Source organism: Leuciscus leuciscus (genome assembly GCF_965113295.1).
Source record: "Leuciscus leuciscus genome assembly, chromosome: 2".
NCBI lineage: Eukaryota > Metazoa > Chordata > Actinopteri > Cypriniformes > Leuciscidae > Leuciscus > Leuciscus leuciscus.
The window spans coordinates 34,435,280-34,456,708 of NC_138726.1; the positions used below are offsets into that span (position 1 = coordinate 34,435,280).

General features: G+C 37.5%; 2 protein-coding genes across 4 annotated transcripts in view; one reads left to right on the forward strand and one right to left on the reverse strand.

The window, feature by feature from the left end:
- Positions 1–5,701, forward strand: part of otog (otogelin) — a 44,757-nt gene extending 39,056 nt beyond the window's left edge. For 2 of the 3 annotated variants that reach the window (XM_082162099.1, XM_082162100.1), the window contains 4 exons: positions 867–912; positions 1,286–1,357; positions 4,444–4,523; positions 4,608–5,701. In XM_082162099.1, coding sequence (XP_082018225.1) covers positions 867–912; positions 1,286–1,357; positions 4,444–4,523; positions 4,608–4,808 — 399 coding nt within the window. In that variant the 3' untranslated portion in view covers positions 4,809–5,701. The remainder of the gene's footprint in view (positions 1–866; positions 913–1,285; positions 1,358–4,443; positions 4,524–4,607) is intronic. The other variant, XM_082162101.1, reaches the window with a different exon arrangement.
- Positions 5,702–6,692: 991 nt separating this feature from the next.
- tnnt3b (troponin T type 3b (skeletal, fast)) lies at positions 6,693–18,249 on the reverse strand (the record flags this gene model as incomplete). The annotated part of the gene is made up of 11 exons (XM_082149110.1): positions 6,693–7,039; positions 9,413–9,453; positions 11,738–11,828; positions 11,943–12,055; positions 12,159–12,350; positions 13,338–13,454; positions 13,553–13,598; positions 13,756–13,774; positions 14,743–14,760; positions 16,643–16,792; positions 18,150–18,249. Coding segments are annotated over 11 exons (924 nt in total), but the record flags the coding sequence as incomplete, so codon positions are not given.
- Between the last annotated feature and the right edge of the window lie 3,180 nt (positions 18,250–21,429).

The window sequence follows — 21,429 nt, forward strand, 5'->3', positions numbered from 1 at the left end:
CTATGACACACACAAACACTTGTGGTAACACTTTATTTTGATGGTCCCTTTTGAACATTCTGTTAACTTTAATTAACTTTGCAACTACATGTCAACTAACTCTCATTAGAGTATTAGTTCACTGTCTGCTTAATATCTGCTAACTCTTTATTGTGATGGTCCTCCAACAGACATTCTACTAACCTTACGCGCCAGAGAAACAAGTGCGCAGCCATCTTTAGAATATTGTCTTTGAACTTCCGTTTTAGCGGTGGCTCTGTGTGTTTCCATGGCATCGCTGTCGAAGAGTAATTAGCTGGTGAAGTGGATTTACTTATTGTAGAGTTTAACGAAAGTTATCACGAGTATTGTAATGTCTAAAGCAGATGTCTTAATATATGTCAGTAGACCGGGAAGATTTTAAAACTGGCAGTTCATTCATAAATACGTAAGATCGCTGTGGAAATACAAACCGGAAGACAAAAGACAACAAGCGCAGCGCTGAAAAGGGGTGGAGCTACATAAGGTCTATAAATAACTTTGCAACTACATGTCAACTTATTCTAATCCTAACCCTGCCAGTCTACTAACAGTCTACTATTACTCTAATGAGAGTTAGTAGACATGTAGGTGCAAAGTTACTTATAGTCAACAGAAAAGGTCCCTGAAAATAAAGTGAAACCACACATGTATGTGACAGAGATGTACTACACGGACTTAGAACTAATACCTGAGTCAGTGGTTACACAGTGGTTCCATACTTTCACTGACTTCTTCCATTGTGCCAAAAGATATACAACAGGTCATTATGCAAAATGTGTCTAGCAAATAACGGTCACTTCTGTTTGATCCTGGCTAAATTTTTCAAAGTGTTCATCTTGTCTTAGATCGGGGGCACCGTTGTGAGTTACATGGATGGGTGCTGCAAGACATGTGAGTACAGAGGTCACGTTCATCTCTACTCTTATTATAACAAGAAACATGGGCAATGTTACCATTTAAAAGCTACATCTGTTTCTTTCTCAAGTCATTTGCACTCAGTATGTACCGAATGAAAACAACAGTGCCACGGCTATAATCATGTATCACCATTTATGTTCTCTATTGATATGACACAGTACTTTTGTTCTGTACCAAAGGTAAAGGGCAAAATTCATAAACCTAAACATATCACTATAGAAAGGTGTCACTTCCGAGAGTTCACTTGAACAGACAAGAAAAGCATTGTGTAGAAGCACTGACATGCACACAACAGCAAAAAGTTCATTTCTTGCATCAGTGTAACGTTCTGTAACAATCTCTCCAGGCGCTGCAAACTCCCTGTTCCCCTTCTCTGTTAGCCCTTTGAAACCCACAGTTAGCACAAACTGTGAACAAGGTACCTGATACTAACATCAGACCTCAAGGCTCGCCATCACCATTGTTGAATTCCAACAATGTACTCCCCCTATTCAAACAATACAGGACTCTCAACAGATTTGAACATAACTGCTCATTGAAGGCATTTATACTTCTAGTTACTTTTCTCCCAGATGTTTCTTGGAAGCAGCTAAATCTTTCCCCATTTTGCTCTGTCGGGCAGTGCATTGTTGATTGCCAACAATGTACTGTTGGTAGTGGCCAGTTAGAGAGTTTCTGTAGCTCTGCATGATTCAGAGTGCTTAGGCTGTAGCCTCTAATCATATAGTATGTGTAGTTTGTGGTAATGGGGTGTTTAGTAATGTTTTGAGTGATATGGCAACAGTAGCAATACAAAGCACTTTTTACATACAGTTTTGCCACAATACTCAAACCATTACAGCTTCTTCTCACTACTGATCTATACTTTTTATTGGAAAATCAAGTATCAGGGCTCATTTGAGTCTTTTTGTTTTCTTTCATTTTTTCTGCTTTTGAGGTGGTGGAAAAGCATTGGGCCTCATTCACCAATATCTTCCTAATAATTTTCTTAAATTTGTACTTAATAAACGTCCTAAGAAAAGTCTACGTCGGATTCATGACATGTTCTTAAACAACAGAATTGTTCGCACCTGTGTTCTTAGGATTGATGAATCCCACAGTTGCTCCTAATTCAGTCCCTCCAGAAAAACGCGATTATGCGATCGCATGATTCCATGCATAATCAGCCAAAGTCCGCATATTTATGCGGGGGACGCATTTTTTTAAATACGCCGCACTTTCGCCGCATAAATTGCAGATTTCCGCGTGCAAAATATGCGGGCTTGCATGATTTCATAATCCCCGCATTTTCGTTGCAAAAAGTCACATATATCTTAGCAGAAAGTTGACAAATGTTGCGTTTACTTCACACAAGCGCAGCCATTTCCCCTGTTGCCATGGGAACGTTATGAAGTGACGTATTTACGCGACATCATTGAAAAACTGCAAAGTTGTGCAAACCCCGCGATAGGCCTATTTCACAAAAATCCGGTCGTATATATCTTACGCCGCAGGCCGTGCTTTGCAGGTTTTCATGGAACAACTGGGGAGAAGTTATCACGTCAGACACAGAAGGCAAAAAGACGTGTCTGTGGTGTGAATGAGTAAGCAGATGTTGAAAATGGAGTGTTGATGCTGGTTCGGGAGTGATGCCCTGACAAAACATGTTTATATTGCACTTGATTGTTATCTGATTTGCACGTCATGCACTTTTATTAATTATTATTAACTGTTGGCAAATTAAAATTGTTTGTAGAAGTTGTTTTCTGTAACTTTCTTAAAAATGAGTGAACACGGAGCAGTTTTTTCCGTGAGCGGGACTGGAAAACCCGGAGTGGATCAGGAGCGGAGTGATAACAGAACGCTTAGAGTGGAGAGAGGAACATGCTTTTGCTCCACTCCAGGCTTTGATCACATCCCCCTAAGCAGGGTGAATAGCTTACACCTCTTCTTTCTCATTCAAACTAAAATGAAGACATTTATTACACTATTAATGTAATTGGTGTTGGGGGAATCACTTTTTTTTCTCTTTTTCATCAAACCGCAGTTTTTGCAAGTTTCCGCAATTTTTGCAAGTTCCCGCAATTTCATCGCATAAAATTGCATTTTATCCCGCATATTCCATCGCATTTTTTAAGAAAACGTGCCGCATAATCAAGGATTTTTGCCCGCAACAATCACAAAAAAACTCCGCGTTTTTCTGGGGGGACTGCTAATTAGCATAAGAAAACGCCCCGCAAATTCCCATATAAGGATATGACACTTCAAGGCCGTGTGCAAGAAAAGATGGAGAGTGTCCAAAAGACGCACAGATGGTGGTGGTCCACCGATCACCAAACGAAAAAAAAACTTCAGTAATTCTGAAATAGAAATTCTACTGCCAAACGAGGCATAATATTTGATTTAATCAGCTTAATTGCTGATTTAAATTGCAGTGTTAGTGTTTCTTTGCATATGATTTTTTTTTTTTAACAAATGATCAGAAATACATTACAGTAAAATACTATCATTGTAAACGACTGTAGAATTAAATAAAATGCAGTAACCAATTATTTGGAGCAAACTGTCATCACTCATATGTGCGTGAGTGTGCTCTTGAGTGTGCGTAGATTTTGTTCTTAGCTAAGAACAAATCCAAGATAAGAAAACATTAGTGAATGTCAGAATCTTCGTAAAAAGTGCGTAAGTGGGGTTTAAGAACACATTTCTTCGTAAGAACGGTTGGTGAATGAGGCCCATTGATCTTGAGTACAAGCAAATTCATGTGATCTTAATATTTTCAGTAGATGAGTAGTTTAATAGTGATTATTTATCAGCTAAGTGGGGAAAGAATTGTATTTCCACTGTCAGGTATACAAGTAACAGTCATTACAATCTTGCAAAGTTAAAGCCTTTAATCTTAGAGAAGGATGTAAATTTGTTATTTGTTATGTAAAAAGATGTTATTTATTACTGAATCTACCAAAAATCTGTTTATCCTCCATATTATACATTTTGATTGAATTGGAAAATGAATGTAATCATCCTGCTGTTAGCTCTGGTCTTGAACCAGATTAAAATAATAGTTTTATATGGACTGATGCCATCTACCATTAGAATTAATCTTAATTGTTATTCAGCTTCATCCTTTTCAGACAGATTACACTATTTTCACTTTCACAAATTAATATTATCTAATGCATAATCAAGCTCGTGCTGAATGCAAAGATTACTTTATAACCTGAGTCAAGCCATCCAGCGATGGTGCTTGAAGTGGTATCCCAGCAATTTTCTTGAGAAATACACTGTTTTCAATAACTTTTCATCACCCAAACTGACGGTAAGCAATTAAATAGTTTTAACATCATCTTAGCAACAGGAAATCAAGCATATAACAAACAATTAAATGAGAATATACCAGAAATGTGTTTTTTTTCCCATATCTTAAAATGCTTGCATAGGGAGAGCAGAAGTTATTTTTCATTAAATGAATTAGAACTTCTACACAGGATGAAAAAGGTAATTCATTGACTCCTCATGCTGTAGGTAAAGAGGACGGGAAGTCATGTCAGAAAGTCACAGTGAGGATGACAATTAGAAAGAATGATTGCCGTAGCAACAGACCGGTGAGTTCATTTCAGAATGTACCTTTTATAATTTGGCTCTTGTTGGCTGTAAAAGGGCTCACATTATGTCTGTCATGTTCACAGGTCAACATAGTGTCATGTGATGGGAAGTGTCCGTCTGCGAGTATTTATAACTACAACATCAACACATATGCACGCTTTTGTAAGTGCTGCAGAGAGATGGGACTGCAGCGGCGTTCAGTCCAACTCTACTGCAGTGGAAACTCCACGTGGGTCAGTTACACCATACAGGAACCTACCGACTGTTCCTGTCAGTGGTCATAAACCCTAAACCATAATAACAGAAAGTGTTACTTATCATTCAACTTGAATGTTAAGATCTAGTGTTGTAAAGTGTCTTTTTTCTCTATTTCCCAGAGCAGAATATATAGTTTGTTCTATCAAAATTCTCAAATATTTCAGAAAATGGTATAAACTGCATGGCTGCATGTTTGAATTGTAAGTAATGTGGAAGCACGTGAATCAGTTACAGTAACAGTAATGATACTAGCTTTGTGCTCCTGTTCTGTATATATGGAATTCTACAACAGAGAACGCTGAAATAAAGTTTTGCTAACTGTATTTAGATGCTTTTCTACAGGTAATGTTACTTCTTAATGATCTGAATATAATGTGATTTGACAAGTTATATAACAATCACATGTTTATTGAATAATTGACCTTATGCTGTATTTTGAGCACTTTATTTATTTATTACCGTATAAGAACAATTGCTTCACTCAAAATACAAGATTTTTTACATGATTTATGATTTATGAAGCACAGCAGCTGATGCAAAATACATTTTTATCTTCGTGATCTGATATAAATTATTGCGAAGTCAACATAAATTAGCTTTATTCACTATGGCACATTTTAAGAACAGCTTTAGATTTTTTTGTGAAATACTTAGTACTGACTTAAAACTGAATATGTGAAGTTCCTGTTTTTATATCTGTGTCCACAGTATTGCAATGTTGCATCTATAAAATGCAAACGGACGGTCATAATGAATACCTCTGTATAGACTCAATGAATTATTTTATGAAGTGAGTCCTTTTTAGGTTCTTGGTTTAACATTGTACCTGCTGAAGAATTGCAACATTCATAATATGCTTAGTTTTTTTGTACCATACTATATGTATATTTACATTTTCAATAAAAATCTTTAGAAAATGGGTTCATTCTTGTGGAGGAACTGCAGTTTCACTGGCTGTGCTAGTGGGCATGTAGTCTTCTGATGCTTCTTTGCAGCCAACATGCATATCAGCTAGTATGTCATGTTATCGCAGTAGATGTTTTCCAGTTCCGATTCTTTTTTGGAAGGTTATTATGGGAGTATATATTTTTTCTCGTCTACTGGCCTTCATGTGGTGGCATCAGCCAATCACTGCTGTCATGACATAATTTTCCAAGCTCCAGCATAACGCATGGTGTATATACGACTCATTTAACTGTGTACTAAAATATTTGTTTACACTTTACAATAAGGTTTCATTTGTTAACTAATTTAGTTAATGAACTAAGAATGAACAATACGTCTACAGCATTTATTAATCTGCGATTCTGCGTTAATGTTAATTTCAGCATTTACTAATACATTATTAAAATCAAAAGTAGTATTTGTTAACATTAGTTAATGTACTGTGAACTAACACGATCAAACAATGAACAACTGTATTTTTATTAACTAACATTAACAAAGATTAATAAATACTGTAACAAATATATTGCTCATTGTTAGTTCATGTTAGTTGATGCATTAACTAATGTTAACAAATGAGACCTTATTTAAAAGTGTTACCGGATATTTAGGTCTGTTTATAGTTAATTATTACTTATTACCTTACCATCTCATACTGTGGTGCATATTTGCACAAATGTCATCAGAAAATAAGAACTGTTTTATTTTTTAAAGATTTCTCATTAAATCATCTTTTGGGGGGAAATGACATCCGAACTCTTATTGGTTAGAGTAGACCATCAATCCGCAAATATGAAAATGCATGGAAAGACAGAACAGTCTGTTCGTTTGCCATTGAAATGGTTTGTACTTGTCAACTAAGATTCATCATGAACATGTCAACTAAGTCAGAAGGCGCAACATTCAGTTTGATTGAATGTTTCAGCATCAGAGTTTCTCAGTAAAAAGGAAACACGATCAATTCAAGTATATCAGTCTTGAAGAATATTTTATTGAACTGCCAGATGCAACAGATAAAGCTGGCGAGCCAAACATTATTTACAAAAACGGAAGGTGAGAACCTAAAGACATAGCAAGAGGAGAAGTTCCTACTACAACTATTGCTAAGACCGGACAGTGTTAATGTCACGCAGGTGGTGGTAGACCGCCTTTGATATCCTCTGGTAAAATGCAAATGCTGGGTGGGATCAGAGATGCCTGGTGAATGAAGGCATAGCTCGGAGACGCAGGCAACAGGCATGTCTTGACCACAAGTGTAGATTTCTCCATGAATGCTTACTTTCTGCGGCGAGCAGCAGCACCCTTCTTGGAGCTGAATATCAGACAAAGAAAGAGCGAGTTAGTGGTGCTGTTCTTTACTGACCTGCTGGTAGATGACTGAGAAAAACACCATACAGGACAGGGCTCCATTTTTTTTATTTTATTTTAAGTACAAATGCATAAGTGATGATTCTGTTGTTTTTACTAAAATAAAGCCCTTTTAAATACTATTGTTTTCCAGTCCAGTTCTCAGTCAGGTCCTGCAGGATGTTCCTCTCTGCTTCTCGTGTCCACACAAAGTTTGACATGCACATTGAACTGAAATATTGCTCACACCATGCAGGACTTACCGCCCTTTCTCTGAGCTCTGTCAGTTTGTTAAACAGGCCTGTCTTAGTCTTAAATGTTTATCACCGCAGCAGCTGATACACATCATATTTACATCACTCATTACCTCATGTATACCAAACACATTAATCACAGTTCAGATTTGATGGCACCAATGAAAAATAAGCCAGATCTGGAATAGACAAGTGCTTCATAGTGCCACTTAGGCTATGCTATGTGTTGCATGTTGAGAGATAAAAGAGTGAGCTTTATTTTTCATTGTCTGTAAATCCTTTCAGAAATCAAGTACGTTTACACGCACAATTATAATCAAGCTACACGGCCAGTTTATGACGTTGGAAGGGGTGTGCCGATTTGAAACGGATGAAACTATGATCTATAATAGAGATAGATAGATAGATAGATAGATAGATAGATAGATAGATAGATAGACAGACAGACAGACAGACAGACAGATAGATAGATAGATAGATAGATAGATAGATAGATAGACAGACAGACAGACAGACAGACAGACAGACAGATAGATAGATAGATAGATAGATAGATAGATAGATAGATAGATAGATAGATAGATAGATAGATAGATAGATAGATAGATAGATAGATAGATAGATAGATAGATCACCCAACGTTTTTTGTTTGCTTTACGTAACAAAAACGTTTAGGTGTGATACTAAGCATAAATAAGTGATATAAATGAATATTGTTCCTAATTTTGAATTCAGATGTGGTTAATTGGGTTTATTGTTCACAATAAGCTTATAATTCTTTTGTTTTGTTTACGCTATTTTTGTACAGAGTTTCTGACTTGAATAAGTCACATGTAATAACGAATGCTCAAGATAAAAGTTTCCCAGGTACACTTAAAAGGCAGCATAAATGCAAGTCACGTGTCACAGTTGTCTTTCGAGCATGAGTACAATGTAGTTCGATTCGTGAATTCACTGGAAGAAGCCGATCTACATTATCTGGGTAGTTCAACTTCACAAAAACTGGACTGGCATGATTTCGACATTTAAAAAAGATGAATAATTGCTTTATTCCGAATGAAATTAAACTCAAATGCATGTAAACGTACTCAGAGAAGCTTGTTTGGGGAGACTGCAGACAGCGTTTGCTGTCTGACTAGGGGAGACAAAACTCATTCAGCTCTAGAGAAACTCACTCTCAAAGGCTTCAAGCTTCAGTAAGTCTGTCACAATGCTACAAAAATGTCCCAAATACTTACCATCTCTACCACAGCTTCAAGCCTATAGCCCTATATCAAGTTTTAGGACATGTTTTGTAAAGTCTTGCTGCCATTGACAGTCATATGCGTTTTATCCAATATGACTGGCAGCTTGTGTGTGACAGTGTCTTTGAGAGTTTTCATGGGGTGTGAAAATGATTAGATAATTCGATCAGTAATATTAGAGTAAAGTAGTCAGTCCATCCGTGGCAAGGAGCTACTTACTGCTTCTGCAATTCATCAATGCGGTTTCTGAGAGAGATGACCTGAAAACAACACATGAGCGTTTTTAAACCTGCCAGATCATACCTTAACCACAGGATCCTGGATTGTGACAGCTGTCCTCTACCATCGAGTGCTGACAAACACACACAAATCATTCTGGCTTGATGCTCAGGACTTGCTGAAGTCAAGAGCTGGTATAAAGCAGCATTGCGTGGGCATGTCACAGGCATGTGTGTTCTTCCAGCAAGACGGTATTGAGCTTGAACAATCACACACACTTACCTGTGAGAGAAAACATCTTGGAAGATCAGATGCTTAATGACACTACATACGATATTCATTTAACCATGAAGCACATCTCTACTGGACAGTATCTAGGTTGTTGGCATGGTGGTTTGATTTAGCTGCTGGTGGTAAAGAGATCAACTTGTTGTGAAGGCTCTAACCATAGACTCTCTTTTTAGGAGTGACATTACATTTGACCTTTCACCTGTGGTCTGAATCGACCTTTTTCCCAGAAGCCACGGAGACCAGAGTGTCTCATGCTTGCAGACCATGCTGTCACGTCTCTGTTGCTGACCAAAGCCTGATGCTTGGCTTCCTATATTTCCAGTTACTCACTATTTACTGAGCTCCTCCACTCTCTTACGCTGGGTTGTAACCTGCAGAACACCAGAACACAGCTGAGACCTGAACTACCACACACACATACTCTGAATCACCAGCACAGACACACAGAGCTGCCCTCACACACATTGTGACTGATATGTTCATGTTCTTTTGATGTCAAGCTAACCTATTTATGCGAATGAGTGAATGTTCATATTAAGTTACTTACATTTTAGACAGTATATTGCTAAATAGTTACTTATGGCGCAGTCACATTTACCATTTCACGAGCAAAAGGAGAAGAAGAAGTATTCCCCAACACAGATGAGGTTCTGCAACGGGTTCAAGTTGGTGACTTGAATTCACTGTGCTAAACAACAGACAGCTGCACTGTAAAAAAATTCTAACCTCTCCAAGTCAAAATTTTCTAGTGACTGGTCACATCTAAATTTTTTAATTGGCCCAAGTGCAATTCTTGTTGCAATAGTCTGTTAACATTGGCTCAATGAGAAATAATACGTCAGACTAATTGAAAAATTTAGATGTTATCAGTCACTAGAAATTTTTGACTTGGGGATGTAATTTTTTTTTACAGTGTGCTTAATTTGAAAGTGACCTATTGATAATAGACAATGGACTTTTTTTTTTGCTAAAATGTTGTGCTGGTCAAGTGGGTCCACATGCCCATCTGTTGTCAACATGGTAGAGAATTTGCATGACCAACTTCAACATGAGCAAAATCTAAATGGGGAACTTTTTCGCCCTCTGATGAATGTTGTGGTCACATTTACGGTTGCCTGACAAAATTTTGCAGGCAAAATCCAGTCATTTCAATATAAACCCACATGCTTGGGAGTTTCACTGAAATTTCCAATATTTCAGTCACATTATCGAAATTTCGTAGCGATGTATGTAGCACAGCTCACACAGAAGTCACTTTCAAACCAAGCAGCTTTCTGTTGGTCAATGCAGCGAGATCAGTCACCAACTTGAATGAGTTGCGAAAATCTTTCACCTTCAAATTTCTAATTTCTGATCGCGTGGAACCATCATGTCTCCAAACAACTCACAGTAATGGTGTTCCATTCCTGAATGAATCAGCTTTTTTTAACGAATTGAATCGAATCGGTTGAATAAATGTTTCAATGATGCACTTATAAAGTCTCCTACAGCGGTAACAATGACCTATAGAAGGAATCGCTGAAAAATTCCCACCACTAATGTACAGACTGACTGTCTGTATTGCAATGTAACACAACCAAATTTGAGGACTAAATTGATAGTTCACCCAAAAATGAAAGTTCAGTCATCATTTACTCATCGTCATGTTGTTCCAAATCTGTAAGATTGACTTTCTTCTGTGTTGGGCAGGATAAGCATCTCAGTCACCTTTAGTCTCAAGTAGCCAGACCTTTGCTTAACGACATATGGTCTGCGCTCTATAGCCACTGCAATTGGCCAAGGACCGCCCACAAAGACAGGAAGAGGACATCTGATTGACATGTAAAGTGACCAATCAATGTTTTGTCTTGTTCAACGTCATGTAACAATAAAAGCAAATACTTTCATATTTACCTGCATAATCCGCATATTCCCTTATTAGTAATATACTTCACCTGATCTTCTGTTATAGATGTGAGAGGGCACAACTAATAAAATGGGTTGGCCAAGCTCTCGTCGGTAATCATGCAAACAAATCTCTTTTAAATTCAACTAAGTGCCTCAAACAAAATGTGTAGAAGTCAGCCAATTAGATTCAGACTTTTGCCTTCTCGAAAGTTGTTTCCAGTTTTGTTAGCCATATGCATCAGACGTAAACGGGGTGTGTGTTGTCCATGGGCATGACATCTGAGGCTGAGAGTAAGTCACCATTGACTTTCATTGCATCTTTTTTTTTGCATACAATGAGAATTAATGGTGACTGAGATGGTCATCTCTTTTTGTATCCCATTCACTTGTAAAAATAACGGATCCAAAAGATATTTTTCACAGAGATGCAAGAAGAACCATTTTGGAATTCTCAAAGAACCTTTCAGTGAACAGTTCTTAAAACAACAATTTAAATAAACCAAAAAAAAACGTCTAACCTTTTTCTAATACAAAGAATCGTTTGTGCAATGCAAATGTTAATGGGTTATCATGGAACCACAGATACCAGTAAATGATTTTCATTTTTGGGTCAACTATCCCTTTAAGCTTTTAAGTGTGTCCAGGATACAGTTGACAAAGTAGTGAATCTCCCCTAGTAAAACAAATGTAGGTCATAATAAAATATGTCAAGTAAATTAAGTTTATAGACATTTTATTGTGCAAATGGACATTAGAATGCTCCCTCACCTCATACTTCTGCCTCTTGAGTTTCTCGAGGTGCTCAAACTTCTCAGCTTCCAGGGTGTACAACCAGTCCCACAGCTCTTTGGCTTTCTCCCTGTAAACACACATATACACCAAAACACATTTAGAATTTAGATACTAACTATGTTTCATCAGGACAAGCCTCATTGCCTGTATAGGCTTAGAGTTGTCAGGTATTTGTGCTGACCTCAGCTTGTCCTCATTGAGATGGTCAATATTCAGAGCCTTGCGTCTGTCTGCCAGAATCTTCTTCTTCTTCTCCCTTTCAGTTTGCTTCTTACCTCCCCTCTTCGAGTCAGCCTGTTTTTATCAGCACACAAACACAGCACATTTCACAATCATATACTGTACTCAGAGTGATGATGAACAGAATCAGAGCTGGGGCTGATAGAAAGCTCTGCACCTTCTGCAGGTAGCTGCTGTACTGGGAGCCCATGTTGGACAGGGCAGACTTCTTCTTGGCATCTTCATCTGCCCTCTTCTTAGCATCAGCCTCCTCCTTCCTCAGCCTCTCTTCCTCACGTCTTGCCTGACGCTCCTTGTCCTTCTCAGCGCGGATCCTCTGCTGCTCAGCCCTCTCAGCCCTACGTTTCTCCTACACACACAGAGATATCAAATATGTCCATTATAATATCCTGATACACAGGATTACTCAATTCTGACTGGTCAATCACAGCATTCCCTTAAATTTGCCATTGTCCAAAGCAACACTGTATATCATTCTGCTTATCCAGGTCAGTGTTATTTTAGGATTATTTTTATACTATTATAATATTTTTAATATTTTTAATTAGCTTTTTATTTTATTTTTATATTATTTTCATTTTTACTTTAGCTTAAATGTTAGTCATTTGTGACCCTGGACCACAAAACCAGTCATAAGTCGCACGGGTATATTTGTGGCGATAGCCAACAATACATTATATGGGTCAAAATGATTGATTTTTCTTTTATGCCAAATATCATTAGGATATTAAGTAAAGATCATGTTCCATGAAGATATTTTGTAAATTTCCTACCGTAAATATATAGAACATTTATTTTTGTGAGTGAATGCAGCACAATCGTGAACATAATGGACAAATTTAAAGGCGATTTTCTCAATGTTTCGATTTTTTTGCACCCTCAGATTTCAGATTTTCAAATAGTTGTATCTCAGCTTAAAGCTTATTTATTCAGCTTTCATATGATGTATAAATCTTAATTTCAAAATTGTGACCCATGTGACTGGTTTTGTGGTCCAGGGTCACATTTTGTTATCTGCTTTTGTCATTTTTATTAGTTTGGGGGATTAAAAAAAAAAATTCAGGATTAGGTTTAGTAATTTTAGTAGGCTACTTTAACTTTTATTATTATATAAAACCAACCTTCATGCGTCTCGTTTTTCTCATGCGTGCGTCTTCAGTGTTAATTTTGTGTTTGTCTTGTTGATAGGCTGATTGTGTTGTACAATGTAATGGACTATTTTAAGATAATATACAGGTAAGATTATGAAATAATTTGAACTCAAATCAATATTTAAAATCCACATACTTTTTGTTGAGTCATGTAATCAGGGAGCTATTAGACAGCGATCACTCACAATTCTATCTTTCAGAGCAATAAGCTCCTCCTCCTCTTTCTTCCTGCACTCAAAGTGGGCATCAATCAGGCCCTGCAGCTCAACGAGATCCTTGTTTTGACGCTTCTTCTGGATATCCTGTTTGCACACACGGAAATATGACCTCAAACATGTATTTGTGCAATGTTTAATACATAATCTAATGTAACCAACAATGACATGCACTACTTGCTTACATCAAAGTCCACCTTATCCCCGTCAGGGATCTTTGGTGCACTTGGTCTGAAGGGAATGAAAGCAAAATTTGTTTTAGTGGCATACTGGGTATCACATAACTTCATCAGCTCCTCAGGAAAACTCAAAGCATGTTGTATTGCATCACAGCATTGAAATTGGCTGCTCAGCAGTAAAAAACTGTTTAGTGGACAATACTACTTACTTGAACTTGGGCTTTTCATCTGTTATGAAAAATAAAATAAAAAAAAGGAAGAGGGATATGTAACATGGTTAGAGATGTTTTAAACAAGCTCAGTCAACAATCAGTGGGAATTCTGTTAGCCATCTCCATGAACATGGAGTAACTCAATTCAATTTAAATTTAAACTCAGTGCTGGTTTCTGTTACCCTGAGCTTTAAGAATGATGTATGTAACTTTTAATAGTATCTTTACGAAGTTAAGTACATATATTAATTTCAGTAATGTTAATAAACTGGGTTAGTTAGAAAGTTGTGAAACAAATAGTTGATCAAAACAAATCTAGCAGAATCATTGCACAAGAATCAATCAGATCATGAGGTGCTTATAAGTACATGAGTATAAACAGACACAGAACTCCGGACAAGTGGACCATTCTCACTCTTCCAGGAATAAAAAATAAATTAATAAAATAAAAAGCCTTGTGGAAAAGATTCAGCTTTTTATCTTTCATTCATTTTCCCATCTCTTTTGACTAACAGCATCTAAATCTGGGTTTATTATATCTCTGGTCATCATGGACTTTTGACTAGACTCTGCAAGTGGGCTAGATAAGATGTTTAAGCCATTGCAATGCATCGTAACAATTTGGCTTGACCCTCACACCAAAAACACAAGCATCAAGCTACACCCAGACCAGACATTTTCCAGAAGGGAATTAAAAACTACCATCTTGTACTCTTTCTTCCACTGGTGTTGTGGCACATTCATGCAAAAAGAAGCAAAGCTCAGAGCAATGTCAGCATTTCATATTCTTTCACCCTTGTTATTGACTAATTGTAAGCCAGCGTCAGTTTCAACCGACACTACAGGCCAGTTTTCTGTGAAAACTGAATATGATGTTGTATGGTTTTGGTCCTGATTTCACTGTGCACCTTGCAGGCATTAACCCCTCTCCCCATGCCTTATTTTTAATCAGAAATGACAAATACAAGAAAATGACAAACATACCTTCCTCTTCATAGGCCTCTGCATGCATCAAGCGTTGAAAGCAAGAGTAAAATAGAGAACATTAATGTTGATTTGTGTGCTTTTTGCTGCCCCAAGCAGGGCTGCGTGCTCAGAGGCAGAGTTCAGCTCAGCGGACACTCAAATTGAGGTATCAGCTTGAATCAGGATACATTGAAATTAAACATAAAAATGATTTAAACATAAAAAAAATCACAATAAAGAATGAATAAATTAGGTTATCACTTTCAGTGGGACACCTCAATATGAGCAAGCTATATAACATAAGCTAAATAACAACATTTATATTGATGATCAATTTATATTAGCATACATATTATCATAAAACATTGCTTGGTATTTCAAAGTGGACAAAAAGCATCTTAATAATGGACAGAATCTGGTTTGACACTTTCAGCATTTTGCTTTTTAATTCAATAATTAAACTTAAAGACTGTATAAATACTGTAATTCAGTGTGTGCCAAAGAGAGCCTTTCCCGTGTTAAACCAGTGAAATTAGAGAGAATAAGTTACTAAAGAACATATTAACAGTGGCCCTTTTTGTCCCTTTGAAAATGTAATTGTGTAATTGGCATTTAAACATTAATATCAGCATCCTATGAATTTCATGAAACACCATAGCAACTGAAACAGTTGCGTTTGTTGCAGAATTATTAAAACACGTGCAATAGAATCGATTTTTCCTCAAGATGCAGCCTAGAGTAGCATTATGCTGGCGGCAACTCAGAGACAGTTCTGAATGCAGAAGAGTGCAATGAGTTTTCAGTCACAATCTGATAAGCATCATGGTTGCAGCGTAATTGGCAAGAGTAGGAGCTGGAATGTGATTTATTATCAGCTCAGGCCACCAGTGTTGGGGAAGCTACTTTGAAACTGTTAGAACTGAGCTACTCCTAATGCTTAGTAGTTCAAACAGTCAAGCTACTGGCTACCTTAAAAGGAACTACACTAGAGGACATCGGGGGGACAATACCATCTTTAATATACAAATTAATATTAATATATATATATATATATATAATATATATACAATTTAATAAATGTAATATATTTTTTATAAATAAGGATCCTAATTAGTGTAAGGCCATTTAACTTGAACAGACAAAATTATCACTTAATTTATATTAACAGTGACACAGTAAACAGCCGAACTGAATAAAAAAACAGTGATGAACAGCAGTATTTAGTACAGCTAAATACTGAATCGTTTATTGAATCAGTGAATCTTTTTTTGTCAATCATTTACTGAATTGGTGAAAATTTACATCGTAAATTTACAGGAGCAGTTCGAACGACTGGGACTTCCCAACATGACATATAAGAGAGAGGACCGTTTAGGAAGATTATTGACTTTTGACATAAAAAAGAGCAATGAAGTCTTTTTTTTGTGATACACCCAACTAAAAATATAGTTTAGAAGTGTTGCTAATAATTTTTGCTCTCCAACACTGAAGGCCTCTTAAATCCACTCTAAAGAAAGCTGCATTTTAGATGTGATGAGTGCCATGTCTGTCAGAGCTTAATCTTTCCAGCTCACTCCACATCGGTCTGCAAGTGAATTAGAATTGGAAAATATTCCTTGTTCATAAATTGAGAAATTGTCCAATTCTGAAACATAATTCAAATGCACCATAAGGGACTGAAATGGCATGAATCTAAGCTCTGTCTACATCTGGTGTTACTACACCAGTCCCATAGTGGGCCTGAACGAAGAGGAGGTACCGCCAGTAGTGGTTAAAGTTTTGTAGGGTTGGAGGGGAAGTACTGGGGAACTACTGCTACATTAATGTGAATGATTTTTAAGTAGCAGGCGAGGTGCGCTGCCTGTTTTTAGTTGTTTGGAGAAAATGGGAAGGATGAATGAATATTCATGCCACATACCTTCCTCATGCACCTCTGGCTCTGGTTCTGGTTCTGGCTCTTTTTCTGGCTCTGGTTCTGGCTCTGGCTCTGGCTCTGGTTCTTGCTCAGGCTCAGGCTCCGGTTCAGGAGCTGCCTCTGGAGCTACCTCTACCTCTACTACCTCTTCAGCTAATAATACATGATGCAGCAAGCAACCAGGGGAAGGAAGGTTGTCAAAAGTTAATGCGTTGCAGAGGGAGCATTCAGAAATGGGAGATTAAGTATTGGTTAAAGTGTGTGAGTGAGAGAGAGAGGGAGAGAGAGAGAGAGAGAGAGAGAGAGAGAGAGAGAGAGAGAGAGAGAGAGAGAGAGAGAGAGAGAGAGAGAGAGAGAGAGAGAGAGAGAGAGAGAGAGAGAGAGAGAGAGAGAGAGAGAGAGAGAGAGAAGAAGAGTCATGTGTGAAATGTATATAAATAGGGATGGGATTGGTGGCTAAGAGGATCCACATAACGAGAGAACCTGTTATGAAATGATGAGACCTTGAGACACCAGGGTTCCACATGCCAAATAAAATACCCACATGAAATGCCTTTGTTTTTCCCTGTTTGCCAAAGCCATTAATTAAAATATTCTAAAGTCAACTCTAACTACAACTGAGTTGGATAGGAAAATAAACTAGAATAAATTTCATACCTTGTGCACGGACAAAATTCACAAACTATCACCTCAAAACAAAGACAAAGCATCAAAACAACAGATTATTTTAATGACCTTTTCAACAGTCATACAATTTAGAGCTTCAGGTTTCCACACTGAAGTATTCCAATCTGTTTTATGGATTCTGTCTAAAAGGTCATCAAAGGTCATGGCACCCTTCAAGCTGTGGGGGGCAGCACATGCTGGTTAGCTCCCATTAGTTCCCTCGAAAGGGAACTCGCACTGCTTCGATTGACGCTTTGGGGAAGGTGTCTGAAGTCACACTGAGCTGTCAGTGACAGCATACCCTACGGTCATAGCCCAAGCTATACGCTTCACAGTAAACTCTCCATAAACTTTGTTTAATGAAAAGGCCTACCTGGGTCTGCTCAAGGGCCTAGGACCACAGCTTCAAATCAGAAGGGGTCCCTTCTAGGGAATGTGGCTAGGGAACCCGAAGGAGCCCCAGCTAATCACTATTCATGTCAATCGACGCAGTGTCTCGTTCCCTGTTCTCAGGGAACAGAGGTTACAGTCGTAACCTAGACGTTTCCCAGCATAAACATAATTAATATGCTTATTGTTTTGGTTTTCCTTATGATGAGTTACATGAAAAGGTTGACATTTGAAAGATCCTTGAATTAGGCAAAAATTAGTTAAGCATAATCATTTTCATTTTCTGCTTTCAGTTAATTTATTTTCAGTTGACTTAGTTACAGCTTACTGCAGACAGTGTCAGGCAGTTTTAAACAAATAAGGAGAAATTGTGTTGAATTAGTATGTTGAAAGACTAGTTAATTTTCAAATCCATTTGGTTTGTTTTGTTGTAGTTTATTGTTGCTTATTTTACCTTCCTCTTCGAATTCTTCATATGCCAGAAAAGAAAGCAGTAAAGGAATACACAAATTAAAAAATGCTTTTTTTCTTTTCTTTTGTATTTTTTTGGTACAATTGTATTTGTAATTGCATCATACATTAAACACATGCTGAGCCTTTTTTTTTTAATGGTGTTCTGTGGAGTTAGTGCTCAGTTGGAGTTCAGTACAGAGCCACAGTAGCCAATTATTAATGTAAATTTAATAAAATAATTCCAGTGAATGAATAATTTTGTCTGATCTCTGACCTAGCCTGACATGAGCATTTACCTCAGAGAACACCAGTAACATAAGCATCATTAATACTGCATTCAGCCACTGCTTGTGTTTGGCATGTCAGCCTCCAGAGATGTTTCTAAAGAAGCTCTCTGTAGGAGTGGCAGAAGGCAGTATGCTGGCATGAGATTCATGAGACAGCAGGTGGCACAATATCACTAATAACAAGCAAATTCAGGGCACAACTCTTGCATTGGATATAAATGTATATTTGAAATGTGTATTATTTTTTATTTTTTTATGAATTAAATTTAAATGCTGGATAGAGCAAAGCCAAACCTGCACTGATATGTCATCAAGGCTCTCTATACACAGAATAATTGCTGACATACCAAGAAAACATTGATGCTGACTGGAAAAAAAACAAAATATATACAATACGAACAAAAACGGAAATAGATATTAACTGGAAAAATGTGTACATATATACAGAATATAATGTACATATACTGCATACACATATGATAGACTTCCTGTCTAGGGCATTTCTACAACAACTGCAATAATAATTTAAATGTAGAACTTACCCCCACTGAAAGAAGAGAGAGAAAGAAGAGTTATAGTTATTTTGTCTTGACCATAGAACATGAATAATAATAATTAGCATGCTGAACAATGGAGTTTAATATTTAATGTCAGAATACTCACACGTCTTCTGTGTCGGACATGATGACAGGGAGCTTTAGACCTATATGAAGCAGACAGGGAGATTGTTTGTACCACTGTGAGTTATCGCAGACTTGACAGATGTGAAAGGCACCTCAACATGCTAAATATTTTAGGAAGCTTGTAACATTTCATGAGATCTTTTCATAGTCAACTATAAAAAACATTTTGTATGTCTGAATATGCTTAACATTTACTGTCTGTCAAACTTCAGTCCCTCAAAGAAATTATAAATGATCAAAGCAGGGCATGTTGAATCGGGCAGAATTAGAGCTTAGATCACATCTTCAACAGAATATCAACAGAATCAAACTCTGCAAAAGAAATAAACCTGATAAATAATATCTTCATTCTAAAAATGTGATGGTTAAGTTGAGGTGTAATGTCTAAAGGCATCAAATTTCATTCATATTAGCTCAGTATAAAAACAGTTAAAGAAAAATGAAAAGTCCTGACTGTGTGTGTGTGTGTGTGTGTGTGTGTGTGTGTGTGTGTGTGTGTGTGTGTGTGTGTGTGTGTGTGTGTGTGTGTGTGTGTGTGTGTGTGTGTGTGTGTGTGTGTGTGTGTGTGTGTGTGTGTTTTTGAATATATGGTTTATGATAACACAAATGTGTATAATGACATGGGTATTACAAAGTAAACATGGTTTATGAGGACACTTCCTGTACTAAACAGTGTTTTTAATTTATTTTTGTGTGATGGGTAGGTTTAGGGGTAGGGTTGGTGTAAGGGGATAGAATATACAGTTTGTACAGTATAAAAAACATTATGCCTATGGAAGCATCTACCAGATATCCTCGCTATCCTTCAAAATCTCTCTCTCTCTCTCTGTACTGTAATCTGGTGATTGTCAGCGTTGGTCGACACCTGTTGGTGCAGTGTGAATTGGCATTTAGCCTGTATAAAACTGTTCTTAAGCATGACGTGATTATATTACAGATTATTATCTCTCTCTCTCTCTCTCTCTCTCTCTCTCTCTCTCTGTGTGTGTGTGTGTGTGTGTGTGTGTGTGTGCTGTGACTCATATCTCCAGCACAGCTGCAGAAGCATTTGGAGATTAACACATGATCATGTTTCCCAGCATCAGCTCTCTCTCTCTTTGACAGCGAGTCTCTGGTCCTGTCAGTCCTGCCTTATGTGGGCATAAATGTGTGCTTAAAATATTATGAGCCATTAAAGGAAAGAATGCTGGATTATTTATGTTTCTATTTTGACAAGAAACAAAGAGTGAATGCAGTATCACAACATAATGAATATAGTATACTATTATAATATGCATTGTATTAGCCTCAAAATGTCAACCATCTAGTTAGTGTTTGAGACATAATTAGTGCATTGTTCAAATACTTCCACCCTGTTTGTGCTATTATCTGTTGACAGCTGTTAAGCCTCTATTGTCATAGTGGTGTCATTAGTGGTGATCTACAGGATAGGACAAAGAGGAAGCCAACGATGTGTAAATCCTAAATTGCATTGTGCTGGTTGATAATAGCCATTAGTCTGTTATCTACAGAGTGGCACACTGAGTCAGAACCATCCCATCAACAGAGGTGCCCACACGCACCCTAAAATCATCAAGGTATATTCATTTAAGCCATCAACTGAAGTAAAATCTGTTAGCAGCATATTCCATTCAGCATATTCCATTCAGTACATAATTTACTACAATTTACTATAACATGTGAGAGAGAAAAATCAGAATGGCGATTTTAAAAGAAAAAAGCACCATTAGCTGTGGACAGAAGGAGAGAACTTTCCACTCAGACTCGGCCCAGACATGTCTTTGAATTTCTGAAGATACCAAAGCTTTAAAGCTCTTACCTCAGAAAAGGCGAAAGAAGAGAGTGTCTTGATGGCGAAGACGGGCTGTAAGGTTCTGCAAACCTTGAAACTTCTTAAGTCCTAGACTTATACTGATACTTGATCTTCTAAGGAGTCTCATTGGCTGAGGAGCTAAAGTGTGTGTGTGTGTGGGGGGGGGGGGGGGGGGGGGGGATCTGGACCATAAGGAGACCCACAGAATGTGCTGGATGAAAGGACGATCAGATTTGGAAAGCTGAGGCACCCAATCGCTATATCTGTCGTGGCACAAGGCAAGCAAAAATAAGCCCAAGTTAAGAGGGAGAGTATGGTAAGGCTCTTTTAGAAATCTGGCTGTGATTAACAGAGGGATACAAAATGTCTTTGTGGATGCTTTGTGGGAGCAGGACATGGGCTAGACGTCACAAACTGGAAACTGAAAATGTTGTTGTCTACAATAGGGGCGAGTTTGACCAAAGCAAGCATAATAAATTGTAATACAGTAAAACAAAC